Below are 25,329 nucleotides of genomic sequence, written 5' to 3' on the forward strand. Positions count from 1 at the left end.
AGAAAGCATTGTCTAATCCTTATTTGTAATGATGCAACCGTCTGTAAATATCTCACATTCTAGGAGACTGTAACTTTTTGATGGACCTCCTCACAGTCAGAGTTAATAATCCACCTTGAGGTCACTGCTAGCCTACTGTGTAATCAAACTGGTGATTAAGCCTGCCTTTAAGAGAACAATGTGACAATCAACTTTACTTGCCTTGGATTTCCCATGTAATTAACTTTTATAGCCCAAGATAATACACAGCTGCAATCTTAAGTTACTGCTCTTCCATACTCCTGACCCAGAATAATACATGTGCATCATCTGCTGAAAGTACAAAATACAGAAGTTGAAAGGATTTCCTAATACCTACCATAAAGGTTGAAAGCAACCATTTATGGATATTGGTTGATAAATAATGATATTTGTTATCTGTGTCAGTTGGGATCAGGTGGAATCAGTGACTCAATCCCTTGTAGAACTCTGATAAAGATTTCTGTCAAGTATCCCATTCCTTTCCCCATGTTACGTTTTCTTTACTATTCAATAAATAGAGCAAAGCCCTTCATTACAGACAGACACACTGCACACACACATACAGACACATGCACATATGGCATACAGACATTACTCACACATAGACACAACAGACATATATATATAGGGATAGACACAGAGACACAGGGACAAGCAAATTCACAAGACAGCCTTCACGCAGGCATACATTCAGGCTCATGCAAGACAGAGGACAGAAGACACATGGGGCAGGAAACAGAGCATTCAAATCTGGACTCCTTAGCTGAATGATTCCAAGGTGGAAGTGTTTTTATTTCTTTCCTTAATGTGACACTGAGGCATTATTGGTGGCTTGGAGTTAATCACTAGTGCACATAATCCATGTACTTATTAAGCTTAATTTAAGAAAGGATATATTTAATTTTAAGATATTTTTATTTATTCCAATTACATATTCTTATAAAAATGTTTTTAATTTATAAATACAATATCTTACTGTATATATCTTGTTATATACATATAGGAGTAGTAAATTATAGATATTTTAAGTATTAATCATGAATTAAAATTTATCTTAGATTGTTTATTTTTTATCTTAATTTTCCTATGTTATTGGTTTCTTATGTCTGTGGTCTTTGACTATCTATTTACATTAAAATGGTATTGTAATATTTTTCCAGATCACAGGTACAGATTTAAATATTAAATAAAACAATGTTTACAATAAATAATTTTTTGACTGGAATTTCTATTGTGTCTGCATAGCATTTCGATCAACATAGACAAAACAATTATAGTAAATTTCTGAAGCAAGAAAAATATGTTGCCTGGAAAAAGAAAAGTAATGAATTAAACATAAAATGTTAACACACAGATGGTGCATAGAAGTCCATGGGTGAAGAACAGATGAAACTGATTCGACCCTAAACAACAATTCTTCAGCTAAAGCCACGTCTAGAACTATCCAGTGCTCGACGGAGGACATGGAAACAATAAAGCACATATTTTATTAAGTATTTCCCACTTTCCAAGAGGCTTATAACTTCCTGATAATACAAACACAGGAATCCTACCTCTAATCCATTTCCTATTCCAATGGAGAGGCAGTCCTATACATTCTATTTTAAAGAGATTAAAAGCTGGCGTGGTTCTATGTCATTAAAGCTAATAAGTAACATTATTATTATTCATAAAATCAACATGTTTTACTCAAATAACATCAAAATCTCATCCATGCATTCTTTTTGCATCAGATAAACAAAGATACTATATCAGTTTCATCTGTTCTTCTACTATAAATTTCTATGTACCATTTATGTGATGACAATTTATATTTCATTCATATATAAGTGCTTTTGCCAATAAGCACTTATATATACAATATTCCTAGCTTCTAAGGGTATAAAGAAGCAAGATCTAGATCACAGTTCATGGTTTATTAAGGGAGGCAAATATGTAAACAAACACATTATAATCAATTTGATAAAAACTAGAGCAGAAAAATAAAATGTGATGCAAGGCCAGAGGAGACCACTGAAATCTGACCTGAATATGCCAGGGAAGATCTGGGAATTAAGAGGGGAAAAAGTGACCTTCCAAACAATTACATAAAACAAAAAGATGCACATGTCAAACAGCGTGTGGCATTTTCCAAAATCTATAATTCTTTGGCATACTTGAAGGTAGTGAGCGTAATGGAGCACAGCAGTTTACTAGATTGGAATTTATGTAGATAGAGATACTAAAGGCCAAGAGTCAGCGTATCTGGAAAACTTATGACTTCAAGCAAAATTGAATTGACTAGATGTCACACTTAAAAAATGACTTAAAAATCTACATGGGGATATTATTAGGGTCTGAGAACAGTTACAAATAAATTGTTAATAAAGAAAAAATGGTAAGATCTATACAGACAAATGAAGATGGGATGTGAATGATGCTAAGAAGTTCAAAATAGAACGCTCAATAGCAACCTGAATATGTGCCCAAGGAGTACTGAATCTAAAACAGCACCATCTCAATACTTGGATGTACATAACATGTGCGTTTATGTCTGGATCTTCAATTTTAATCCATTGATCAATATGTCTTTATGTCAGTGTTGTTTCTATTATTATAACCTTGTAATATAACTTGAAATCTGAGTGGTAATAGCTCAAGCAGTGCTTTTATTATCAAGTATTGTTTTAGCTATTGTGTGTTTTTGTGTTTTCATGTGAAGTTTAATATCATTTAATATTTTTATATTTAACAATTTTATTAACAATACTATTATTATACTAACAAATGTGTTGATATTTTGATTTGTATCAAATTGAGTCTATAGACTATTTTTGGTAATTTCATTATATTAATCTGACCAATCTAAGAGCATGAGAAAGCTTTGCATCTTATGGTGTCTTCTTCGGTTTCTTTCTTCAAGCTTTTACTATACAAGTTTTTCATCTGGTTGGTTAGTTATCCTAAGGTATTTTCTGAGGTGACTGTGCAAGGTACTGCTTCCCTGATTTCTATTCCATTATATTTGTCATTTGTATGCAGGAAGGTTACTGATTTTTGTGTGCTGATTTTGTATTCTGCTACTTTGCTGAATGAGTTTATCAGTTGTAGGAGTTTCCTGGTGGAGTCTGTATGTAGTCTTTCATATATATGTTGGGGGAGACTGCTCGTCCAATGGCAATAAAACATACTCACAGCATACATCATCTCCCACATCATATATACAATATTAACTGATAATATCTGATTCCATCATTCCTATCTGTATCCCCTTGCTCTCCTATAGTTGTCTTATTGCTCTAGCTAAGACTTCAAGCACTATATTAAAGAGGTATGGAGAAAGTGAACGTCATGGTCTTGTTCCTGGTTTTAGTGAAAATGCTTTGAGTTTCCCTACATTTTGAATGATGTTGCTGTAAATTGTCTTTATTATGTGAGTTATTTCCCTTGTATCCCTATTTTCTCCAGTACTTTTTTTTTTATCATGAAAGGATGTTGGATTTTGTTAAAGACCTTTACTGCATCTAATAAGATTATCAAGTGTTCTGTTTTACAGTTGGTTTTTATGATGGGCTACATTTATTTATATATGTATGTTGAACCATCTCTGCATCTCTGGAATGAGCCAACTTGGACATGGTGGTTACTCTTTCTCATGTGTTCTTCAATTCAGTTTGTAAGTATTTTATTGAGAATTTTCCATTTATATTCAAATGGGATATTGGTCTATAATTTTCTTTTTGTTGTTGGGTCTTTGTGTGGTTTTGGTATCAGGGAAATATTGATTTCATAAAAAGATCTAGGAAATATTTCTTCAGTTTCTGTTTGTGGAATAAGTTGAATATTTGTGTTATTTCTGGTAGAGTTATATACTGAATCCATCTGGCCCTGAGTTTACTTTAATCAGAGGACTTTAATTACTGCTTCTATTTCACTAGGGGTTATGAGTTTATTTGAATTGTTTATTTAATTTTGCTTTATGTCAGATCATAATATCAATAAATTCATCCATTTCTTTTACATTTTCCTTGTTTTAAAGTATGTTCTTATGATTCTCTGAATTTCCTCAATGTCTGTTGTAATGTCTCTCTTTTCATCTTGAATTTTATTAATTTTGGTCTTCTCTCTGTGTCTTTTGATTAATTTAGCTAAAGGTTTGCCAATATTGTTGATGTTCTCAAAAGGAATCATCTCAATTTTATTTATTCTTATACTGTTTGTTAATTTCATCTCATTGGTTTCAGTCTCGAGATTTATTATTTCTTTCTATTTACTCTTTGTAGGTATTAGTTATCTTGTAAAATAAGATAAATAATAAGAATGGCCTGGAATGCAGGCAAAATGGTTATTGTGCTGTTAATCAAATTTGGGCTAAGAGAAATAGAGTCAGGGCTGGGAATCTCTCAGTGTGTTAAGCACTTGCTGAGCAAGCATGCGGACCTGAGCTTGGGTTCCCATCATGGACATAAAATCTGGGCCCTGTGGCACATATTTGAAACATTGGTGCTGGGTAAGGAACAGAGATGGGCAGATTCTAGAGTTTCGCTGGTCATTCAATCTACCTAAATGGCAACCACTATTTTCAGCAACCAACAAAAGATCATCTCTCAAAATTAAAACAAAAATAACCAACCAATGGGGAGAGCAAAAAGGGAAGAGATCAGATGTTGACTTCTGGTTACCTCATGCTCGTTCACACTTGAGCACAGCCCCTCACACATAGGAACATACATGCATACATCCTCCCATCTCTTTCTCATACACACACAAAAAACCCCATAAATAAATAGAGAAATAAATAAATAAGAGAAACAAGACAAATGTTAAGAGTTGGAGAATATTCAGCCATTCTTGAATTCAAATATAAACAAGCACGCAACATGATCCTGCATTAATTTAAACAAAGTTAATTAATAATACTGTCAATACTTATTGCTGTGTGGTATAACATCACTGTGTTACAGTGATATACCACTGTTTTTCACCTAGTGAAATCATTCTGAAAAGAATTTTGGCAGCAAACATAAAGTCATAAAAATTAATATACATTTTGATCCAGAAACCCAACTTTTTGGATACTGCCCAAGGATATTATTCAAATTAAAAATTTAAAAATCTATTTGTATAAAGATATTTATAGTTGTGCTACATTACAAGCAAAAACTGGAAAGAGGCCCAATGTTCACTAGAGGAAGGATGCTTAGTTAAACTTTGGTTCATTAATGCAATGGATATTTTATTTCTACTAAGAATGCAATTATGAGAAGTATTCAGAAATAAGGGCTATATGAAGCAATGTATAAAAATTCAGTGCTCAAAATGATGTCTCTATTGTGATCACATCTATGTAACATTGTACTATGGAATATTGTACCTGTATAACCAAGAGAGTCGGGAAAGGCTACGAGCTGCTAATTTACAGTGCTGATGTGTTTGCTCTGTTGGTTAAGCTTCTGGGATATTTCTTTCACACACCTATATTAAGAAAATTAAATCCTTATTTTGGCACATAAAAGAAAAATATTTGTATTTTTCTTTGTCCTAAATGCCTTTTTCTGGTTTTTGTTTGTTTTTTTGTTTGACTTCACGTTTAGACATGGAGGAAGTTGCCACTCCAAAACTCTAGCCACATGCTTTGTTCGCCAGACTTTCTGTTGCTGTGGCCAACACTCGAGAGAAACACATTGAGAGAGAGGGTTTATTTGGGCTCATGGTTTCAGGCCATGGTTGGCTGATCTCGTTGTGTATGATGTAAAGCAGAGCACCATGGTGACTGGGAAGCAGAGAAACAGGAAAGGCCAGGGCAAGCTGTATCTCCTCGGAACAACCTTCCACTGTCCATGACCCAATTCCTCTAGCCAGACCTTACCTCTTAATGACACTTGCTGAGACAGTGCCACCCTCTAGAAACCAAGCCTTCAACACATGAGCCTGTGAGGGACACTTCATAGTCAAATAACAGCACACACTCTTCTCTTTCACCACTGTGTGAAGTTTCTCAGTTCTTTCCTAACATACTAACTTGCATGCACTCACGTCTGTATCATGCACACAAACTCAACATCTTAATTACACGTACTGTAGTGGGAACAGGGTCTCCTCATAAATATGACTTTTTAAACCTCTCAATGCAGACAAATAGTTGTTTCTTATATTATCATGGGAGTATTGTCCTCTGCAGACGGTCAACAATTTTGCTTTTCATTTCTTCCCACTTTAAGGATGTCTTAACTTGGCTGTATTCCCCTTTTCTTCTCACTGGGTGTAACTTAACCCAAAAACCTGTTCTACTCTATTCTGCATTAAAGGAAGGAGCAGCCATCTTCCCTGATGACACACACCCTTCATTTGTCTTTAGGTTTCTTCACAGTAAATGTTATTCTAAGTATTCTTGCCTACATTATTGCTGGCTGTCTCATATTCCCCACTCTGCAAGCCACTGCAACCCAGCTTCAGTCGTCCTCTCTTGAGCTGTCTCTTGAGGTCATTAGCAACTGACATGCAGCCAAATTCTGTCACCCTGTTAGTTGGAAGCCTCTGCCTTTATTCTATTTTCTTCATGTGCCTGAGTCCTCTTACACTTTCTTACTTCTGCAGGTTCTTCAGGCTATCAGCTATGCCTTTCTTTTCTTTTGTATGCTAACTTATCTTTTCCATTCCCTTTGTGCTAAAAACTTCTCAAATAAATAAATATCTCTAACAGAGAACCTGATCTCTTCGCACCTATTAAATGATATTCTTGACATCTATATTTAGTTTCATAGCACTAAAACGAAGTCTCAGTTGTATTCTCACAATTCTTAGTCAGAAGGATTCCTGTCTTCTTGTTTAAGCAAATGGCACCATCCACTCTCTACTATCACATCAGTGTATGTTTTACAATGTACTACCCTATCCCATAGGCTCTTCTTCCAGCTGCCACCACTCTACTCCAGGCCTCCATTACTTCCTCCCTGTATAACCCTGTATTACCGAAGCAATCACTAATTTTCCTGATTTCTCTCTAATCTATTTCCCACAGTATACCCAACATCCTTTTCATATAATAGTTTCCTTCCCCAGCTTAAAACATCCTATGTTACCCTGAATGCAATTAGAAGGAACAGCAAGTCCTTCCTTTTGCCTACAAACCCTGATAGAACACACTTGCTCTTCCTTACTTTCCTGACACTCCAGCCAGCCCAGCCAGTTTTCAATATTAGTTTTCATTTTAAAACTATATAAACAAAAATAACCAGTGATACTCTTCACTTCTCGTGTTGTGCAATCAACCCATCATTCTTTATATTACACTTTTCAAGGGAGTGTTTTCATGATATTCTTAATTCAATCAAGCCACATCTCTTAGTATAACCATGTATCTACTTCATACTGTTCTGGTTTTACATTTCCTGTTAATGTCTATGTCTCTCCCAACTTAGTGAACACCTTGGAATGGCAAAGAATGTATCTGTTTTGTTTAATATTATCTCAGTTGCTAGCATATTACTTAGAACATAGTTGTTGCTCAAGAAATATCTTTAGAATGAATAAACAATTGATATCATTTTATACTATTAGAATGACAATGGGGACACATTAATCATTAAAGTATAGATTTAAAGGATAGAGAGATTAAATTTTTATTATGAACTTGTGAAATATGAATAAGTACACTGTGACTAATCTTTATACACAAAGTGTAACAGGAAAAATAAAAGCCACCTCTTCATCTCTATCCTTGCTCCTCATCACTCACATGCAAAGAGAAATGTCAAAGTTCAGGGAAAGCATGCAAAAGGAAGGCCTAGCTAGTGAGGAGGGACTAAGGCCATCAATTTTTTAACAAAAAGGAAGTAAATTGCCCTTGAGCAAGAAAAGGGGAGATGGGAAGAAGAAGAGATTAAGAAAGATAGTTTAGGTAAAAATTCAATGACTTATATGGAAAAATGCCTAATATTCAACTTCACCTTTCTGGTGTTGTTATTATATAAATCTCTCTGCCTTCCCTAGACCTTAAGTAAAGCCTGCTATGTTCACAAGCTCATATCAAGACTAGGTAATCAGAAATGAAAGGAGTCTGACAAGTCATCGAGGCACATAGCTATTCAAGAGACACCATTTTCTTTCTTTTCATCTCTGTTTATGCTTGCAGGACATTTATTTCTCTAACTGCTTGTTGCACACATGTCATTGGAAATTGTCTTACTAACTTTGAACTGGAGGGATAACTATTCTTGTTCAGACTACATACCACATATAACACGTGAATCTCCCCACCTCAGTGCTCTGATACTTGCTCCAGTTACATCTTCATTTTGGGCCTTGATTCAACATATATTTATATTAAGCCTCCCCCACTCCACTGTGGTTCCCTCTAATTGCAATATTTGTTAGCAATAAATTCATGGTCAGGCATTTCTTACAACCCTATATAACTAAACCAGATCTGAATGAGCATATCCATTATTCAGTTTGAGGCTAGTCAGCTGACAGAACTGAGTTAGAGAACATTTCACGTTATTCTTTGCACCGACGCACAAAAGATGTTTGTTAGGTCAGTTAAAATTAAGCAAGTTATAATAATAATACAGAGTGATGTCTGCTACTGAAGTATTAGTTTGGTTCTATTTTTATTTGTAAATATTTGTGATGTTTTTCAATCTTTTAAAAATATGAAATTATTCAATTAAATCCTATATTAAATAATTTTGTTTGCAAATAAGGCATTCTGTTCAATCCACTTAGAGACTAAGATATGCCTCCTCCTACCCCTGTCTCTAGGAGCCCTAAAGATGACTGCTATTGTTTGCTGTAGAATTTTTGTTGGGGATTTTGAGAAAGCCTCTCTTTTCTTCTTAAATATGAAAATAGCCAGAATAAACACAAATACTTCATTTCATTATATTTAATGAGCAATACTGTAAGGACAGCTAAATAATCTGACCTACCCATCTAGGAGGGCAATGACGTTCTTCCTGGGCCGTCCAATATTAGGGCCATACAAGCTGGCTCTGGAGTATATCCGGATGGGTTGTAGCAGCCTCTTCAGCTGGATGTAATCCTTTCCCAACTGGCTACCATTTACTGCCCGGCCATGCATGCTCCGATAGTTATTTGGCTCTAGATTAAAAACAGACATATAAATTAGAATGGAGAAGAGTGAGATTCTGCCAGCCCTTTCCTTTGCACAGAACTGTGCCTTTTCCTTGCTAGCATGAATAAAATAACGAAAGGAGGACATCGTTTTCTTAAGGAATACAGAAATTGTCATGTTAGCAGTGCCAACTTGATGTTTCATTCATTCCAAACTTATCTTCATAAAACATAACCCAAATCACAAAAGAGACCATACTTATTTTAGTGATACTTTGTAATGAGTGGTACAGTCACTAGAATATTGTCTTCCCAAATTTGTGTACCAGAACTTCGTGAGCTTATTTGGAAATAGGGTCATTAAAGATTTAATGTTACTATGTAGTCACAGGATTAGGGTGGGCCCTACATCTAATAACTGTTGTGTTTGCAACACAAAGGAAAAGGCCCTTCAGATACTTAGACACAGGGACAAAAGGCTGTGTGATGACAAACACAAAGCCTGGAGGGATGCTACTGTGCTAAAGAATTCTGGCAGTTCCAGCAGCTAGGAGAGAGGAATGGAACAGATTCTCCTTCAGAGCTTCCAGAAGAAAGCAACCATCCTGATGTTTTGATTTCAGACTTGTGGCTTCATAAACAGTAACAGAAAACTTGCTTCTTTTGTTTTAATACATAGAAATTTGTTATTGCAAAGCCTAAGAAACTAATACAAATGGCAAGAAGGGTTACCTTTATAAGTAGGATTATTGTACTCAAATTTAAGAAAAACACCCTTGCTGTTTACTAGTAACAAAGTAGCTGAGTGAAATCATTTACAGCAAAACCACTTTCCCTCAGTTTAGTACTAGAAGGTTATGAAATGTTCTAAAAATGAGCAGCTCTTAAGAGTTAGAGGTAGCTAAACTTGAGATTCCCCAAAGCCATTATCTCAGACAGTTTGAAGCTGTGATTTATATAGAGACAAGACATAGATTATCAGACTCACGTGAAATTTTAAGAGAAATTTGGTGGAATAAGACAGCCACAGTGAAAACTGATAATCTCTCTTCTACACCCATTAATACTGAAGGCTATATATATTCAGGGGAAACTGCAGAGAACTTTAGCTATCTACATATTCCCACATGAATATTGACCCTAGGTCTCTCACACGGGAGACACAGGATGGCATGTTATTACCCAAGTATTTACTGTTTCCCATTCATCAGCATATCTGCTGGCCTGGTCTTACTGGCTCAAGTTTAGTAAGCACATTTCTGATCAATTACTGGTTCATCATTAAGTCATATCAATGTGAAGGCAACCCCTGGAAAGTTGACCTGAAAAACATTTTTAAAGAGTTAATGAAAAAACAAACATTTAATGTGTGTTGATGCTTTGTTTGCATGTATGTCTGTATACCATGGACACGCAGCGCCCTCATAGGCCAAAAGAGGCTGTCAGATCCCTGGGACTGGAGTTACAAAAGGTTATGATCCACTCCATGGGTGCCAGGAATTGAACTTGGGTCCTCTGGAAGAGCAGATAATATTCTTGACCACTGAGCCACCTTTCCAGTCCCCAAGGGATTAAATTTTTAAATTGGAGATATCAGTAAGTACCTGATGCAAGAGTGAAAGACTAGAGCATTCGTCCTGGTAAGTTAAAAACCAAATGAAAATAATAAACTCAACCTCTGGGATGGACAACTAAGATTTCTGAATTCCTCTAATATATTATCTAAAATGCATTACTTTCAAGATCAAAATTATGAGGTACAGAAAGAAAATAGGAAAGTGTTAATGTACACAAGAAATGAAAAAGAGCAGTCAATAGGAAGTGTCTCCTTGAAGCCTTTAACATTAGATTATTTGGCATATAAGACACTATAAAAAGAATTGAATGGAAACTCCTGAACTGAAATTATTCAGTGCATATAGAAAAACAGAAAAGAAAAAAAGAAAAACAGAAAAGATTTAATATTCAGTTTTAAATCAGCAACAAAAGAGGTTAGAAGAGAGAGAGATGATAAACCCAAAATTCTGGGAAACACTACACTAAAACAATGTTTCTGTGTTAATCTGTATTGAGATTAGTGCTGTTTCAAAACAGATGGTGATGAGTTAAGTCATCATAAATTTTATGTGACCTAGTGCATATCTGTATAATCAAACAGTTACTGATAAAGAAATTAATTTTAGGGACTGGAGAGATGGCTCTGTGATTATGAGCACTTGCTGGCTACTCTGCTGTAAATGGAAACTGTACTGTTGTTGTCTAGTCACCCTGACCAAATAATCACACAGAAACTATAGTAATTACAACACTGTTTGGCCAAAGGTTCAGGCACATTCCTAACTAGCTCTTACACCTTAAATTAACCCATTTCTACTAATCTATGTACTTCCACGAGGCTGCGGCTTACTGGTAAGTTTCTACCTTCTTTTTCCTTTGGCAGCTACTTGATGTCTCCCTGACTCTACCTTCTTTCTCCCTGCATTCAGTTTAGTTTTTTCACCTAGCTCTATTCTGCTCTGCCATAGGCTGAAGTAGCTTCTTTATTAACCAATGGTAATAAAACATATTCATAGCATACAGAGGGGAATTCTATATCACTCTGCTCTTGCAGAGGATCTGAATTTGGTTACCAACACCTACATGGCAGCTATTTATCTTTAATATTAACTTCAGGGTATCTCATTCCCTTTTATGAGCTCCATACACATACATGCAGGCAAAGTACCCATATACATAAAATAAAAATAACAAATACATCTTATTACAAGAAAGAAGGTAACTTTAATTTTTTGGTACACAAAAGTTTACCAGTTGTTAAAGATGAAAGCAGATTATACACTAAAAACATATATAGACATGTTTATTTTAAATAAAGAATTAAACCATCGAGATGGAGAGACATTAAGATCCAGTTAAGGGTACTGGCTAATCTTTAGGAGGATCAGAGATTAATTCCCAGCATGTACACAGTTGTAATTCCAGCCAAAAGGAACCTGATACCATTTTCTGGTCTTCTTGGGCATTGTGCTCATATAGTGCACAGACATATTTTCTGGTAAAGCACCCAATACACACCAACAAATAAATATTAAATCTTGGATGAATATTTGATCCTGAAGAACATAAGTATCTTCCATGTTTTCAGAGTTGATTGATGCTTTGACTATATAATCATCATTTCCAACACTTCTTTGTAAATAAATAAAAGTACAATGACTTGTAAAAAGTAGAAAAATTGTGCTTGGACCTATTTCAGAAAAATTTTAAAATTTTGTCCTAATCCCAAGCAAAATTAACTTAATAACTTTTAAAAACGAAACTCAAGTTAGCACTCAAATACCAGCTTTTGAAACCAAACTTTCTGACATAATCCAATCTGGAAATAATATTAATTTGCTATTTTAATACTGAGGAGTAATGTCACAAAATATTAGAAGTCTTTGCCTTCCATAATTATTATATACTTTTTTTGTAAGAGCTGAAAACTGTATTTAGGAAGAAATTCATAATTCACAGTAGTCTCAAATGTGAGCTGAGGTGTGACAGGCAGCATTCAGGGTGCCCAAGACAAAGGCAAATATAGTTCAAAGCATGTACAGTATGTGTTCAGAGCCAAGTCATGTGCTGCAGCACAGGCGAGTGATACCAGAACACCCTGGTCCAGAATATTTTTGTGATGGTTTTTATCTGTCAACTTGACACTATCTAGAATCACCCTGGATTGGGTGGGCCTGTGGGCATGTTCACTGGGGCTTGTCTTGATAGTGGCAACTTAAGTGGGAAGATCCAACCCACTGTGGGCGGCACCACTTCTAGGTTGTGGGTCCTGGTCTATGTAAGAGTGGAGTAGTAGAAATGCATGCATTCGTCTCTCTGGGTTCTTGAGTGTAAAAAGCTATTTCATTTAGTGGAGTGAAGTCCATGGCTAATGTGACCAGGAACCTGAGACTCCATAGGTCACAGGCCTAGGGGAAAACCTACCACTATTATCCTACTAAAGGAATAGAGCAATAAAATGACTCATAAGAAGATTCTGTATCCATCGATCAGAGCCTCACTCAGCCAATATTAGAAAAGCTTCTTCTTCTTACAGCAGATGGAATTTACACAGAGATCCACAACAATGTGCTGAGGGTGAGAGACTTTGGAGCGGTCCTAAATGGGATGTCTTCATCACACCCCTCCCCCAAGTCTCAGGGATCTATGCAGAAGAGTAGGCAGAATGATTGTAAGAGTTAGATGTAGTAATGACTCCAAGGAAACAGAACTTCCAGACCAAAAGGACTTATGTACCTGTGAACTCATAGAGACTATGGCAGCACTCATAGGACCTGCACAGGTTCAAGCCAGCCAGGATTTCAGGACTGAAAGGGATAAGAGGATGTGGAGTAGCATCTATAATGAAGAAATCTACAGCAAAGGAAAACAATCAGTTTATTCCAATGGAATGTTATGGAGTATATCAACCACACTTCAGGGCAAGACCCATGCCCAGGAGGAGTTGGCTTATACAAACAAGCTCCATGTTTTGGTTTGAGTTTTGTAAGCTTTTTGTTTCTCGTTGTTTTGGCTTTTCATTTGTTGGTTTGTTTAATGTTTGTTTTTACAAAGTTTTGTGGGAACATGGAAGAAGATAGAATATGAAGTTGAGTGGTTAGTGAGGATCTGGAGAAGTTGGAGGAGAGAAAAACAGGCTCATATTTGTGTATAAAAATTCTTTTGAGAAAAAAAATAGAAAAAAAATGAAAAGGGGACTGGAAAGATGCCCAAGTGAGTAAGCACACTTACTTAGCAAGCAAGCAAGCAAGTAAGCAAGCAAAAAGACCTGAGTTTAAATCCCTCTCTCCTATATAATAAGCAGAGGCTCTACATGTCTGTACCCAGTATTGCAGGGTGAAGGCAAGTAGAACTGAGAGACTGCTGGCCACCCAGCCTAGCAGAATAAAGGCAAGCTTCTGGTCCAGTGAACATTATCTCAAAGCAATAAGATGGACAGAAATTGAGGATGGTACCTGATATGCTCATCTTTCTGTTTACAAATGCACACACACACACACAAACAAATACAAATGAAATCTTACCAACATGACCACTAAAACCTGTACAAGGACATGCCAAAGTAAACAAGGGGAGACTATGCTGCTTAAGCCCTAAACAAAAGGAGCATCAACAACTAAAGAATGCTGAGTGGGAGAAACAGTTTTCTCTGGAAAACAGCATATCAATTGGTTTTCCAATACCAAATGATCAGCCCTGATAACACACATAAAGTAATATTATACAGACTAAGCAGATTATGTTTAGGGATATATATGTATATAAATATACACATATACATGTAACATCAATTAATTAATTTTAGAAAGAGAGCAAGACAAGGCATGTGGGAAAGCTTGGAGGAAGTAAAGGGAAAGGAGAAATGATGTAATTATGTCATAATCTCTAAAAATAAAAGAAGTAATTAAAATGAGAAAAAAAATCAATGAATGAAAAAGTTGATTGACATTCCTTTAGGTAGACTGACCAAGGAAGGAAACACAGAAAAATCATTGACTAACAAAATGAATAATGATAAATCATAAGGGACCTCAAATAGTCAAACTGGTAAAGGTTGGGGAAATGATTTTGACAGTGAATTGATGAAAAGAACTCAAGAAAAAAAAAACACATTATTAAAACTGATTTAGCTTAGTCTGGTGGCTCATACATGTAATCCTAACATTTAGAAGGCTGAGGCAGGAGAATTATGAGGCCAAGGCCAGCATGAGATACATAGCAAGCCTGAGGCCAGCCCAAGTCACAGAAAGACTCTGTTTTACAAAATAAACAATGCACCAGACTTAAAGAAAGTTGCAATACTAAAAAACATATGAAAAAGAAAAGATACATTGAACCAAAAAATCCCTTTTCTCTCAGAAGCCTAGACTCAGATAGATTAATTAAGCATTGGAAGAAATACCAATTCTTCACAAGTCTTCCAGAAAATGGACGAAAGGAAACATGCTTCACAATTTATTTCTATTACCAACGGTATACATAGCCATTAAGAGAAAAACTACAGATGAATATTCCTCATAAACATAGATACAAAAAATCACCACAAAATACATACAAATCAATTTCAACAGCATGCACAAAAATCAAACTTTATGATCCAGTGGGACTAATGCAAGGAATGCAAAGTATATTTAATATCAATCCAAGGAATATAAACTATTGTTTTGATGGATTAAACAACCAGAGTTTAATCATCAGTATGGGAAACACAAAAAGAATTTGGCAAATAATAAATCTTCCCACCAAACTCTGACTAGAAGGAAAACTTCCTTAGCCTAATAGAGATTGTATAAGAAAAACCTATGGCTAACATGCTTACTGGTGAAATACTGACCTACTTTTCTACGGTAGCTAATGATGTTAAATATGCTTTCATGTGGTTATTGGCCATCTGTGTGTCTTCTTTCGAGATGTATCCATGTTAATTCTGCTTAACAATATTCTGTCAACTGCTTCTAGTGTTTTGTTTAATATGAAGTGAAACCAACACAGAAAATTACACTCATTTTTCTAAAGTGTGCATTTTCATCATGGTTCATAATCTATTTTTCCTTAGTGTATTTCAGTTTTGGTATTTTAATGGTACAGAGAGTCAAGCATATAGTACAGAGAGACCCGCATAGTTTGTGATCCCCTACTTTAGGCACGTATACACCACACACAGGCATATACACACACAAACACGTACTCAATTTCCCATATTATAGATGTCTTGCCTTGCCTTGGTACATTGTTACAGATGATAAACCAATATTGATACATTATTTTGGCACTGAAGTCTATAATCTGAATTATGGCATACTCTTTGTATTATATGGTAGTGTGGACTTTGGAAGGCTGAAGAGATATTGCATCCATAGCTATAGTAACATATTGAGTTAATTTATTATCGTAAACATTCTGCCTGCTCCACAAGCACATTCCCTTTTTATTTCTTCTCAGAACTCCTGGAGATGCCTTCTCCACTTACTTTCTATATGCAGTTTTGCTTTTTCTAGGATGCCATGTAATCAGAATCATGGCTTAAAGTCTTTTTAATAAGATTCAGAATTTGGTCTCATGTCTTGTAAATCGTCACCCACTGGTACATATTCAATATTATAAGCAAAAAAGCTGTATTGTCTTCAGTTGCTTGTGAACCTCAATTAGAGAAATCATTGACATGTCATTGAAGTCACATATCTGTAAATACAGTCAATATCAGTCTACAAGCTACTTAAGTTCTTTAAAAATATTTTAAAATATCTATTAATTTATCCACAATTTTGTGCATTAATATATATTTAATCCATGTTTTATGTTGGCATAGTAACTTTCATAATTTGTAATTTAGTTTTTTCAAATTAAAAAGCCCTCTTTTTATAGTAGTAATGAGTAATAACTTTAAATTTATCCTACATGTTCTTTATTCTGTATATTCCCTCTGAAAATATATGAATCCTTTACCAAACTCTCAATAGTTCCAACATAGCTCAAGAGTTTAAGTCCAAAGGTTTCTTCCTTTTTTATTATTATTTGATTTTTTAAAAATACCAATCCAAGTTCCCACTCCCTTCCTCCTCTTTGTTTTGGTTTTTTTCGAGACAGGGTTTCTCTGCAGCTTTAGAGCCTGTCCTGGAGCTAGCTCTTGTAGACCAGACTGGTCTCGACTCAAAGAGATCCGCCTGCCTCTGTCTCCAGAGTGCTGGGATTAAAGGCGTGCGCCACCACCGCCCGGCTTCCCTTCCTCCTCTTATTCCCTCCACACACCCTCCCACCTAACCCCATCCCATCCTCAGAGAGGGAAAGGCACTGCTTTGTGGAAGGTCCAAGGCCCTCCCTACTATATCTAGGCCGAGTAAGGTATGCATCTAAAAAGAATAGGATCCCAAAAAGCCAGTACATGCAGTAGGGATAAATCTTGGTGTCACTGCCAGTGGCCCCTCAGTCTGCCCCAGTCATATAACTGTCAACCACATTTAGAGGGACTAGTTTGGTCCTATGCTTGTTCCTTCCCAGTCCGGCTGGTGTTAGTAAGCTCCCATTAGTTCAGGTAGGCTGTTTCAGTAGGTGTCCCCATCATAGTCTTGGTCTCTTTGCTCATATTCTCATTCCTCCCACGCTTCCACTGGACTTTGGGAGCTCAGTCCAGTTCTCCGATGTGGGTTTCTGCCTCTATTTCCATCAGTTGCTGGATGAAGGTTCTATGGTGATATTTAAGATATTCATCAGTCTGACTACAGGGCAAGTCAAGATCAGGCCCCCTCTCCTCTATTGCTTAGGGTCTTAGCTGGGGTCATCCTTGTGGATTCTTGGGAATTTTTCTAGAGACAGGTTTCTGCTAACCCTATAATGGCTCCCTCAATCGAGGTATCTCTTTCCTTGTTCTCATCTCTGTCCTTCCTCCATCTCGACTAACCCAATTCCTTCAAGTTCTCCTCAACTCTCCTCTTCTCCCCTCCTTTGCAAACATTTAATTGTGAGCCACTATAAAATAAAAAAGGAAACATTTTCGGTATACAGTGGCACAGAGTAAGTACTGCCAATTCCAAGGGGAAGAATGAGAGTATATGGAGGGATGGAACCAAAGTAAAACTGAAATCCAGCAGGGCAAACTTTATACTGTGGATGCAGGTCCAGCATCTGGGGCACATGGTGGTGTGCTGTGAGCTTCAAAGGGCTTAGTCAATTGCAATCCTGCTGTCTTGTGAATTTCAGACCACCCCCCTTCTCTCCTAAACAGCTTCTTCTCTTGACTGTGGATTTCCTTGGCAAATGTTCCATGTTCCAAGAGTCTCCAACTTCCTGTGGTCTCCAGCACACATCTAACTTCACTCTCTGAGCTTCATGCATTGTTCTTCTGGGGTCCCCTGTAAGGAAGGTTTCTATCCCTGCTGTACATTCGCCTGCCTTCCAGGCTTTCATTTGAAATCTGGATAGCAATCATGACCCTGTGTCTCCCATGCTTTGTTTGCCTAAAAACCAAGCAACAGATGGACAACACCTAGGTGTGCTACAGCCCAAGCAGCTACTTGGCCCTCCTGGACCCAGGCTTCAGCAGAAGAGCACATGGGTTGTTGGATGTGTGGCAACACTTTTCAAGGAGGCTCTGTACTGACAACGCAGCCCAAACTCTCTTCCTCAAGCAAAATATTTCAAATAAATTTACTCCTTTATACCCCTGGTTCTGCAATGGGTGGTGTCTGGCCATCTTCCAAGAGACACTCAAGGTATCTTTCATTCTTGTTCTGGTGCAAAGCATATGCTATCATTTAAAAAAAATAAAAGCAATGTCTTCAACACTCTCCTTAGTCCCAAATTTGAGCATGTGTCTTTTGCCCAAGCTGAAAGTTATTCAAAATCTTCAAATCTTTCTATTCTCTTTTCTCCCAAAGTTTATGATAAATATAGACAAAGGCAATCATCAAAACTCTTCTGATGTGGAAGAGTCTTCTGTTTGTGTTGATTTCATTTGTTAATAAAGAAACTGCCTTGGCCCATTTAATAGGCCCGTCTTTAGGTGGGTGGAGTAGACAGAACAGGAAGAAGGAAGTGAGGTAGATGGCTCAGACAGTTGCCCTGCCTCTCCTCTCTGAGACAGACCGCCGTGCCTCTCCTCAGGGAGACAGATGCCATGAAGCCAGCCACCAGGTCAGACGTGCTGAATCTTTCCCAGTAAGACACCACTTCGTGGTGCTACACAGATTATTAGAAAAGGGTTAAAGCAAGATGTGAGAATTAGACAATAAGGCTGGAACTAATGGGCCAGGCAGTATTTAAAAGAATACAATTTGTGTGTTGTTATTTCACGTGTAAAGCTAGTCGTGAGGGAGCCGGGTGGTGGGATGCAGCCCGCCACTCCTCACTACACTCTTCCTAAAGACTCAATTCAGGGCTGGATGCAATAAAATTTCCTTTGATAGATTAATTAGTCCATCACCTTTAAGCCTCCTACAAAGTGTCAGGGAATGAACAAAAATAGATAATTTCTTAGTCACAATGTAACATGAATGGCCTCCAATACACCTCTCTCTTTGTGCTTGTTATAAATACACATGTTTTTTGCTGGACAACAGAGGCCATAGACAGCACTGTAGGAAATAGACAGAGACACACACACAGGGATAGAGTTTACCCAGCAGGCCAGGCAGCATTCTGGGGCCTGTAACACTTGACTGATGGGTGAGAGCCACCTGGGAATCTGGTTCAAGGCTTGTGGGGTCCCAGACACCTTGGAAGTTCCTTTGTCCAGTCCAATTGAGGTCTTGGGTGGTGTTGCAGTGGACATCTTATGTCATTCAGAGCCTTGTACAAGGTTGTGTGGTCAGAATTATAGTTTTAGCTGCACCTGCTCCACCTGGGCCTGTGTCAGGAAGTTGGTGATGGAATTTTGCTACACATCATGAAGTCAATCTGGCCTCTGGGGTAGGTGGGGATGGTGCAGTAGGTATAGTTCACCACAGGGATCAAGGATTTGTAGAAGTGCCTCTTTCTTTGGCGAGGTCCAGGTGCAGTCACTGGCACTTGTCCTGGCAGTAAATGATGCTGTCTTCCCTGGGAGCTGTTTCCATGAGATGGTAATTGGACACCTTGAAGGGGCTCTCAGCAAAACCCACTGGGTCTGAGAAGTTGGTAATGATGAGGTTGTAAATGATGCTGTCTTCCCTGGGAGCTGTTTCCATGAGATGGTAATTGGACACCTTGAAGGGGCTCTCAGCAAAACCCACTGGGTCTGAGAAGTTGGTAATGATGAGGATGAAGGCATCCTGGTTCTGTTTCATGAACTCAGAGCCATTACTATCATGAAAGGTTAGCTTGAAGCTGGAATAGCCAATGACCATGACTACCCATGGTCATTTTAGAGTCTTTGATGACATGCTCATCTATCTCATGCTAGACCAGGCTCACTAGAGCCTTCCAGCAGGATGGAAGATTCACCACTTCCAGCAGGATGCCCCCATCTCAAGCCCAGGGATCAGTACCTTCGGCAGGTTGGGTGGCTATAGAGCAGCAGGTTAGCATTCATCTCCTAGGGTGAGAACCTGCCCCTGATAGGGCACTGGATGACACCATCCAAAACCAGCATGTTTACTGCAGAACATGAGGATGTCTCAGTACAGCGAAAACTGGTAGTGCAGCAGATGCTCCACCTGCAGTGATAGGGCCTGGCTAGACCAGACTCTGCGGATGGTGGCAGGCCTGGGCACGACTGGGCCTTCAGTTGGGGTCTATCACAGGTGTCATGGGCCTGGAACTGCAGGTTGTAGGGGTCACAGCACAATGAGACCCTCCAATATAATTCTCAATAGATTTCTTATTTCCATGTGAGATGTCACAAGCATAGTCCTGACATAGTCATAGTCCTATGGGCTTTCTGGCCATCAGCGCTGTCACCATAATCACCTATCAGGCTCTAGTTATATCATTCTAAGGCTTCTCCAGTGCACATTTCCAGGCCTCCCACAAGCCAGTTAAAAAACAGGTTCCTGAGACATATTTTTCAGCTAAGAGCTTTTACTGACAATCCTACTTCTTGGTGCCAATTTTGTGTATGTATGTGTGCGCATGCATGCATGTGTGCATGTGTGTGTTTGTATATTGGAATTTCTATCACTTTGACAAGTACCCCAGATAACAATTTTAAGGGAAGAGGAGCTGATTTTGTCTAAGGGTTTCAGTACAGAACTGACCAACTGCCTCAGGTGAGGCAAAAGGAGTGTAGTGTGTGGCAAAGTTTTTCACCTAGTGCTAGTCAGGAAGGAGAGAGAGAGAGAGAGAGAGAGAGAGAGAGAGAGAGAGAGAGAGAGAGAGGGAGGGAGGGAGGGAGGGAGGGAGGGAGGGAGGGAGGGAGGGAGGGAGGGAGAGAGAGAGAAAATACTTTTACTAGTACATGCCCTTCTCTTCTTTTATTCCATTATCAGTCCCCACTCTAAAGGTTGAGTGGGTGATTGGGACATTCAGGCAGGCCTTCCTCCACTTAGTTTCCACTTCTAGAAATGCAGACACAATTGGACGCATCTAGGCACTCTTCCTCAATCAAGATTAACCAACATGAGGTTTGGGGACATTCTTTCACTTCTACCCCACTTGGTACAGTATTTTGCATACTATGTGCCCAATACACACATATACATATATATATATATATATATACACACATAATGCACATATATATGCATATATAGCATAAGAATGAATAAGTACCGCGTTTATGTGTGTGAGAATATACATGGCAGGAAGAACAAGAAGAAGGTGGCATTGAGATGCAGACTGGAAGTAGGAAAGAGGAAAAGCAAGCACATAGAAACTAGCATTTTCACTTTGCCTCTTCCTCCTCCTATTTTCCCCTACTAGTCTTGCCTGAACATCAAAACTTTATACTCTGAAACACTTTTCCAAGCTATGATTTATACTCATAAATATCTGGTAATATGCTTCAAAATTGTGGTTCCTCTCATGTTTGGGTTTTACAAAGCTATCACATATACAGATATACATTGTAAAAATATAAATATTATTTATTTGTTACAGTTATCTATTTATTAGTACAATCCTGAATGAAAGTCAAATAAATGTCCAGCATAGAATGAATAAACCTGGGTAGCTAGTATGACAATAATAATCATCTTTAAAAACTGCTTCCTAAAGTCAAAGTTTTTGTTTTGTCAAATGACTCAATAGACCCTAAGGAACCAAATTCTGTAGCTAAAAATCATAAGAGCACAAATGACCATATATGAACCTGGTGTGGGTACAAAGATCTGACACTGATTTAATAATTAACTATAAGAGATTTTTCTAGTTTATGGAAATAAGCATTTATATAATGAATTTTCAACTCAAAATATAGAATTGTGGTCATTCAACTAAAAGTAGTGTATTATTTTATAGCAAATTTTATTGTTAAATATGGTTTCTAAAAGAGAACACTACTTCACTAGAGCAGAACTGAATTGAAATTCTTCTAAATTTCCCCAGTTGCATCTCAGCTTTGGAATTCTCTACTATTCTTTATTCTTAGTTTACTGATGACTAATACAAATATATTAAAATTACCACTCAGTCGGTATTAATCAATTACAAAGTTTACAATTTTTTTGCTATTTAATATCACACACACACTTTATAGACACAGAATAAAATTTCTAAAAACTTTGCGTCAAGTAAGCCTTGCTTCTTAGACCTTTGAATCCTAAACATTCTTAATTGTTGCCTCTTGATGTTAGGGATGGCTTGCTTTGGTGACAGTAGTCCTTATTATTCTTCAACTTTGAAGAATAAATCGAAAAGTAGATTTAGACACCGCAAATCCAGTCATCTAGAAGTTATTATTATTGTACTATTCATCTAGATGTATTTATCCTTTGCTAAACATTTACCTGGCTTTCACTTGGGCTAAGCAAAATTCCTCACTTGGTTTTTCATACACTGAGTTTGTGCAAGAGATGATGTGATAGTTAGGAGGAATGGGCAGATGGAAGGATGGGGGATGAGGATTGGCTGAGGTCCTTGTCATTCATTCTATCCAAAGATAAAATCATAGAAAAGAAAATGGACAGAAAACTGGAGAAACAGGTCTAGACAAGAATAGTGAACATGCAGACAATTTTGAAAGGGAAAGGACACATATACAATGCAGAAAACTATGAACAGAATGTATTGCTATCTTGGAAGATCAGATTCTGATACAAGAAGTACCCAGTCACTGCAAAACAAATTAATCTGGAAACCCTAAAGGATAAACTGACATGGGTAGGTTAGGAATGAAACTATCAAATACTTAAAATATTTTAAAGGAGTATATGAAATGTCAAAGAATAACAAAAGAGATCTTAACTGATGTGCAATAGCACAGTTTGTTCTCTCTCAGCTTTACCTGAAATCTGAAAATTATCATGCCCTGCTTGTAAAGGTGTTATTGTAAGTGAGAATGTACTTGATACGGCTGAAAATTGAAAAGAAGACATGTAAAAGAGAAGAGAAGGAAGAAAAAGAAAGGGCTATGCTAAAATTGTCCAGGGCAGAGAGTCAAAACTGACCCACCGAACACACACAAGTCAACTCATGCTTTTGTTCTGCTTTGTTGATATTAAATTCATGAATTTGGTTCTGTGCTTCTCCAGCCCTATCTACTTCACTGTTTTCATATCCATGTCATTGCCTTTTTACCTCCCTCCAAATGATCCTTACTTTTGTTAGGCCTTAAAGAGGCATTTAAAAGAATGATGGTGAGAATCATGTGTTTTGTGGCCAAGTAATAGCACTCTTTGAATGTACTTAATTCCTCCTTTGAACTGTGTAGGGCAGTTTGAAGGCAAGAATAAATCAGGGGGCAATTCTTAATAGATAACTATATAGGAAGATATATTCATCTCTTCTCACTAGATCTTACTACCCAACTGCTCCGGTTACACCAGATAAAGATTTATTTTAGTTGAACAAACTCATGCTCCAAGATCTCAAAAACTCTGAAAAAGTATTTCCATCAACCACTCATAAGTAAGGTTTGATTTTCTAGTTTATCTGTAGCTAGTTTTAAAAAAATCAAAAATTTTAGTTATGAAACACAATATATTAAAAACAAACAAACAAACAAACAAACAGAGCCAGACCTAAGGCAAACCATTTATCTTTTGCTTTAGTAAAGTCTTTATTACTTTATGCCATAATTCTTTTTAAATTTTCTCTATTCCAGAAATGGAAGAGAGAACAGAAAAAGAGAGAAGATGAAAGTTGGATTCTATTTATGAATGCCATTAAAATATGGAATTTCTTCCTATTTTTCTTCTCCCTTGCCTTCTTGTTAAGAAAACTTCAAGTTCCAGTGTGCAATAAATATGAGCAAGTGCACCTGTGCAATGCATGTGGTGCTCCAAGAATTTGTCTGGCAAAAAACCAGTGAGCTATTTTATAAGGATCATCTTTCAGGGCCATAGTTTCTAGACTATGCACTGCATAATACAGCTCAGATTTTATCTGGCTTAACATCAAGTTAAGTTAAGTTAAGTTAGTCACTGATCAACATACTAATTCTTCCTTCCTTCCTTCCTTCCTTCCTTCCTTCCTTCCTTCCTTCCTTTCCTTTCCTTTCCTTCTTTCCTTCTTTCTTTCTCTTTTTCTTTTCTGTGTGTATGGGGGGCACAATATACAATATATGGAAGGAGCTATCTAGAAAGAACTATGTGCTATGAATTAATTAAATCTACTGTCCTTAACTATTTTGGTCTTAGACCATACTGACAATTATGCTGGTTAGTTTTTTGTCAACTTGACACAAGCAACAGTCATTTGAGAGGAGAGAATTGAGAAAATTCCTTCAAAAGATCATGCTGTAGTCAGGCTTGTAGGGCATGTTATTAATAGTCATTGATGGGGAAGGATCAAGCCCATTGTGGGTGGGGCCACTGCTGGGATGATGGTCCTGGGGTCTATAAGAAATCGGGCTGAGTGAACCATGAGGAGCAAGCAAGTAAGCAGCACCCTTCCAGGCCTCTCCATCAACTCTTACCTCCAGGTTCCTTCCCTGTTTGAGTTCCTGTTTTGGCCTAACTCTGTTGACTGTGACTTGGGATATGTAAAGCAAATAAGCCCCTTCTTCCCCACGTTGCTTTTGATCATGGTGTTTTATCACAGTAAGAGAAACCCTAAGACAACAGTCAACTCAGGGTCCAAGCATTCCAACTGTTTTCTGGGCCAAACCCCTAAAGGGAGCCACTGACTAAGATATTTCAAGTCAACTTATTTTCCCCTTTATTTTATCAATTCATAGGAAATGACATCCTTACTTACCATTACCCAGTTCCCAAGAAATGTTGTACTTTTTGCTGGCACTGTACTTCAACAGGCTCAGGGCACTAGAACTGTTCCAGGAGTTATTGGGATTACGACGCAGTGCATTTAGAGCAAATATCAGGTGGAGTCCAGAGCAATCAGCAAAGTTATAAAGTTTGTCTAGAGACCTGGCTGGGAAGAAGCAGAGAAAGGCTTATAACTTTCAAATCTCAACAAAAGGAAAATATTAGCTTCTACAGAAAGCCTTTCCTGCTAGTAAGGAAATGCACAGACAACCTCTAAAACAGACTATTACCTTCTGACCTGAAATGCACTTTGAGGTGATTTTGGGGAAGCAGTATTCAGAATTTCAGACAGAGCTTGCAAGTTGGCAACCAAGCCTAGCTCACAGTGCATCTGCTTGTTAACAAAAGGTGCAATTGCTGA

General features: G+C 37.4%; 1 protein-coding gene and 1 pseudogene across 3 annotated transcripts in view; both read right to left on the reverse strand.

Moving 5' to 3' along the window:
* Hpse2 (heparanase 2 (inactive)) overlaps positions 1-25,329 on the reverse strand; it is a 598,898-nt gene that overhangs the window by 217,968 nt on the left and 355,601 nt on the right. For 2 of the 3 annotated variants that reach the window (XM_038330395.1, XM_038330387.1), the window contains one exon: positions 8,931-9,102. In XM_038330395.1, the coding sequence (XP_038186323.1) occupies positions 8,931-9,102 (172 nt within the window). Of the gene's footprint in view, positions 1-8,930; positions 9,103-24,900; positions 25,075-25,329 lie in introns of all 3 variants that reach the window. The other variant, XM_038330379.1, reaches the window with a different exon arrangement.
* LOC119820021 lies at positions 19,318-22,627 on the reverse strand (annotated as a pseudogene).

The sequence above is a fragment of the Arvicola amphibius genome, chromosome 1, assembly GCF_903992535.2.
Source record: "Arvicola amphibius chromosome 1, mArvAmp1.2, whole genome shotgun sequence".
NCBI lineage: Eukaryota > Metazoa > Chordata > Mammalia > Rodentia > Cricetidae > Arvicola > Arvicola amphibius.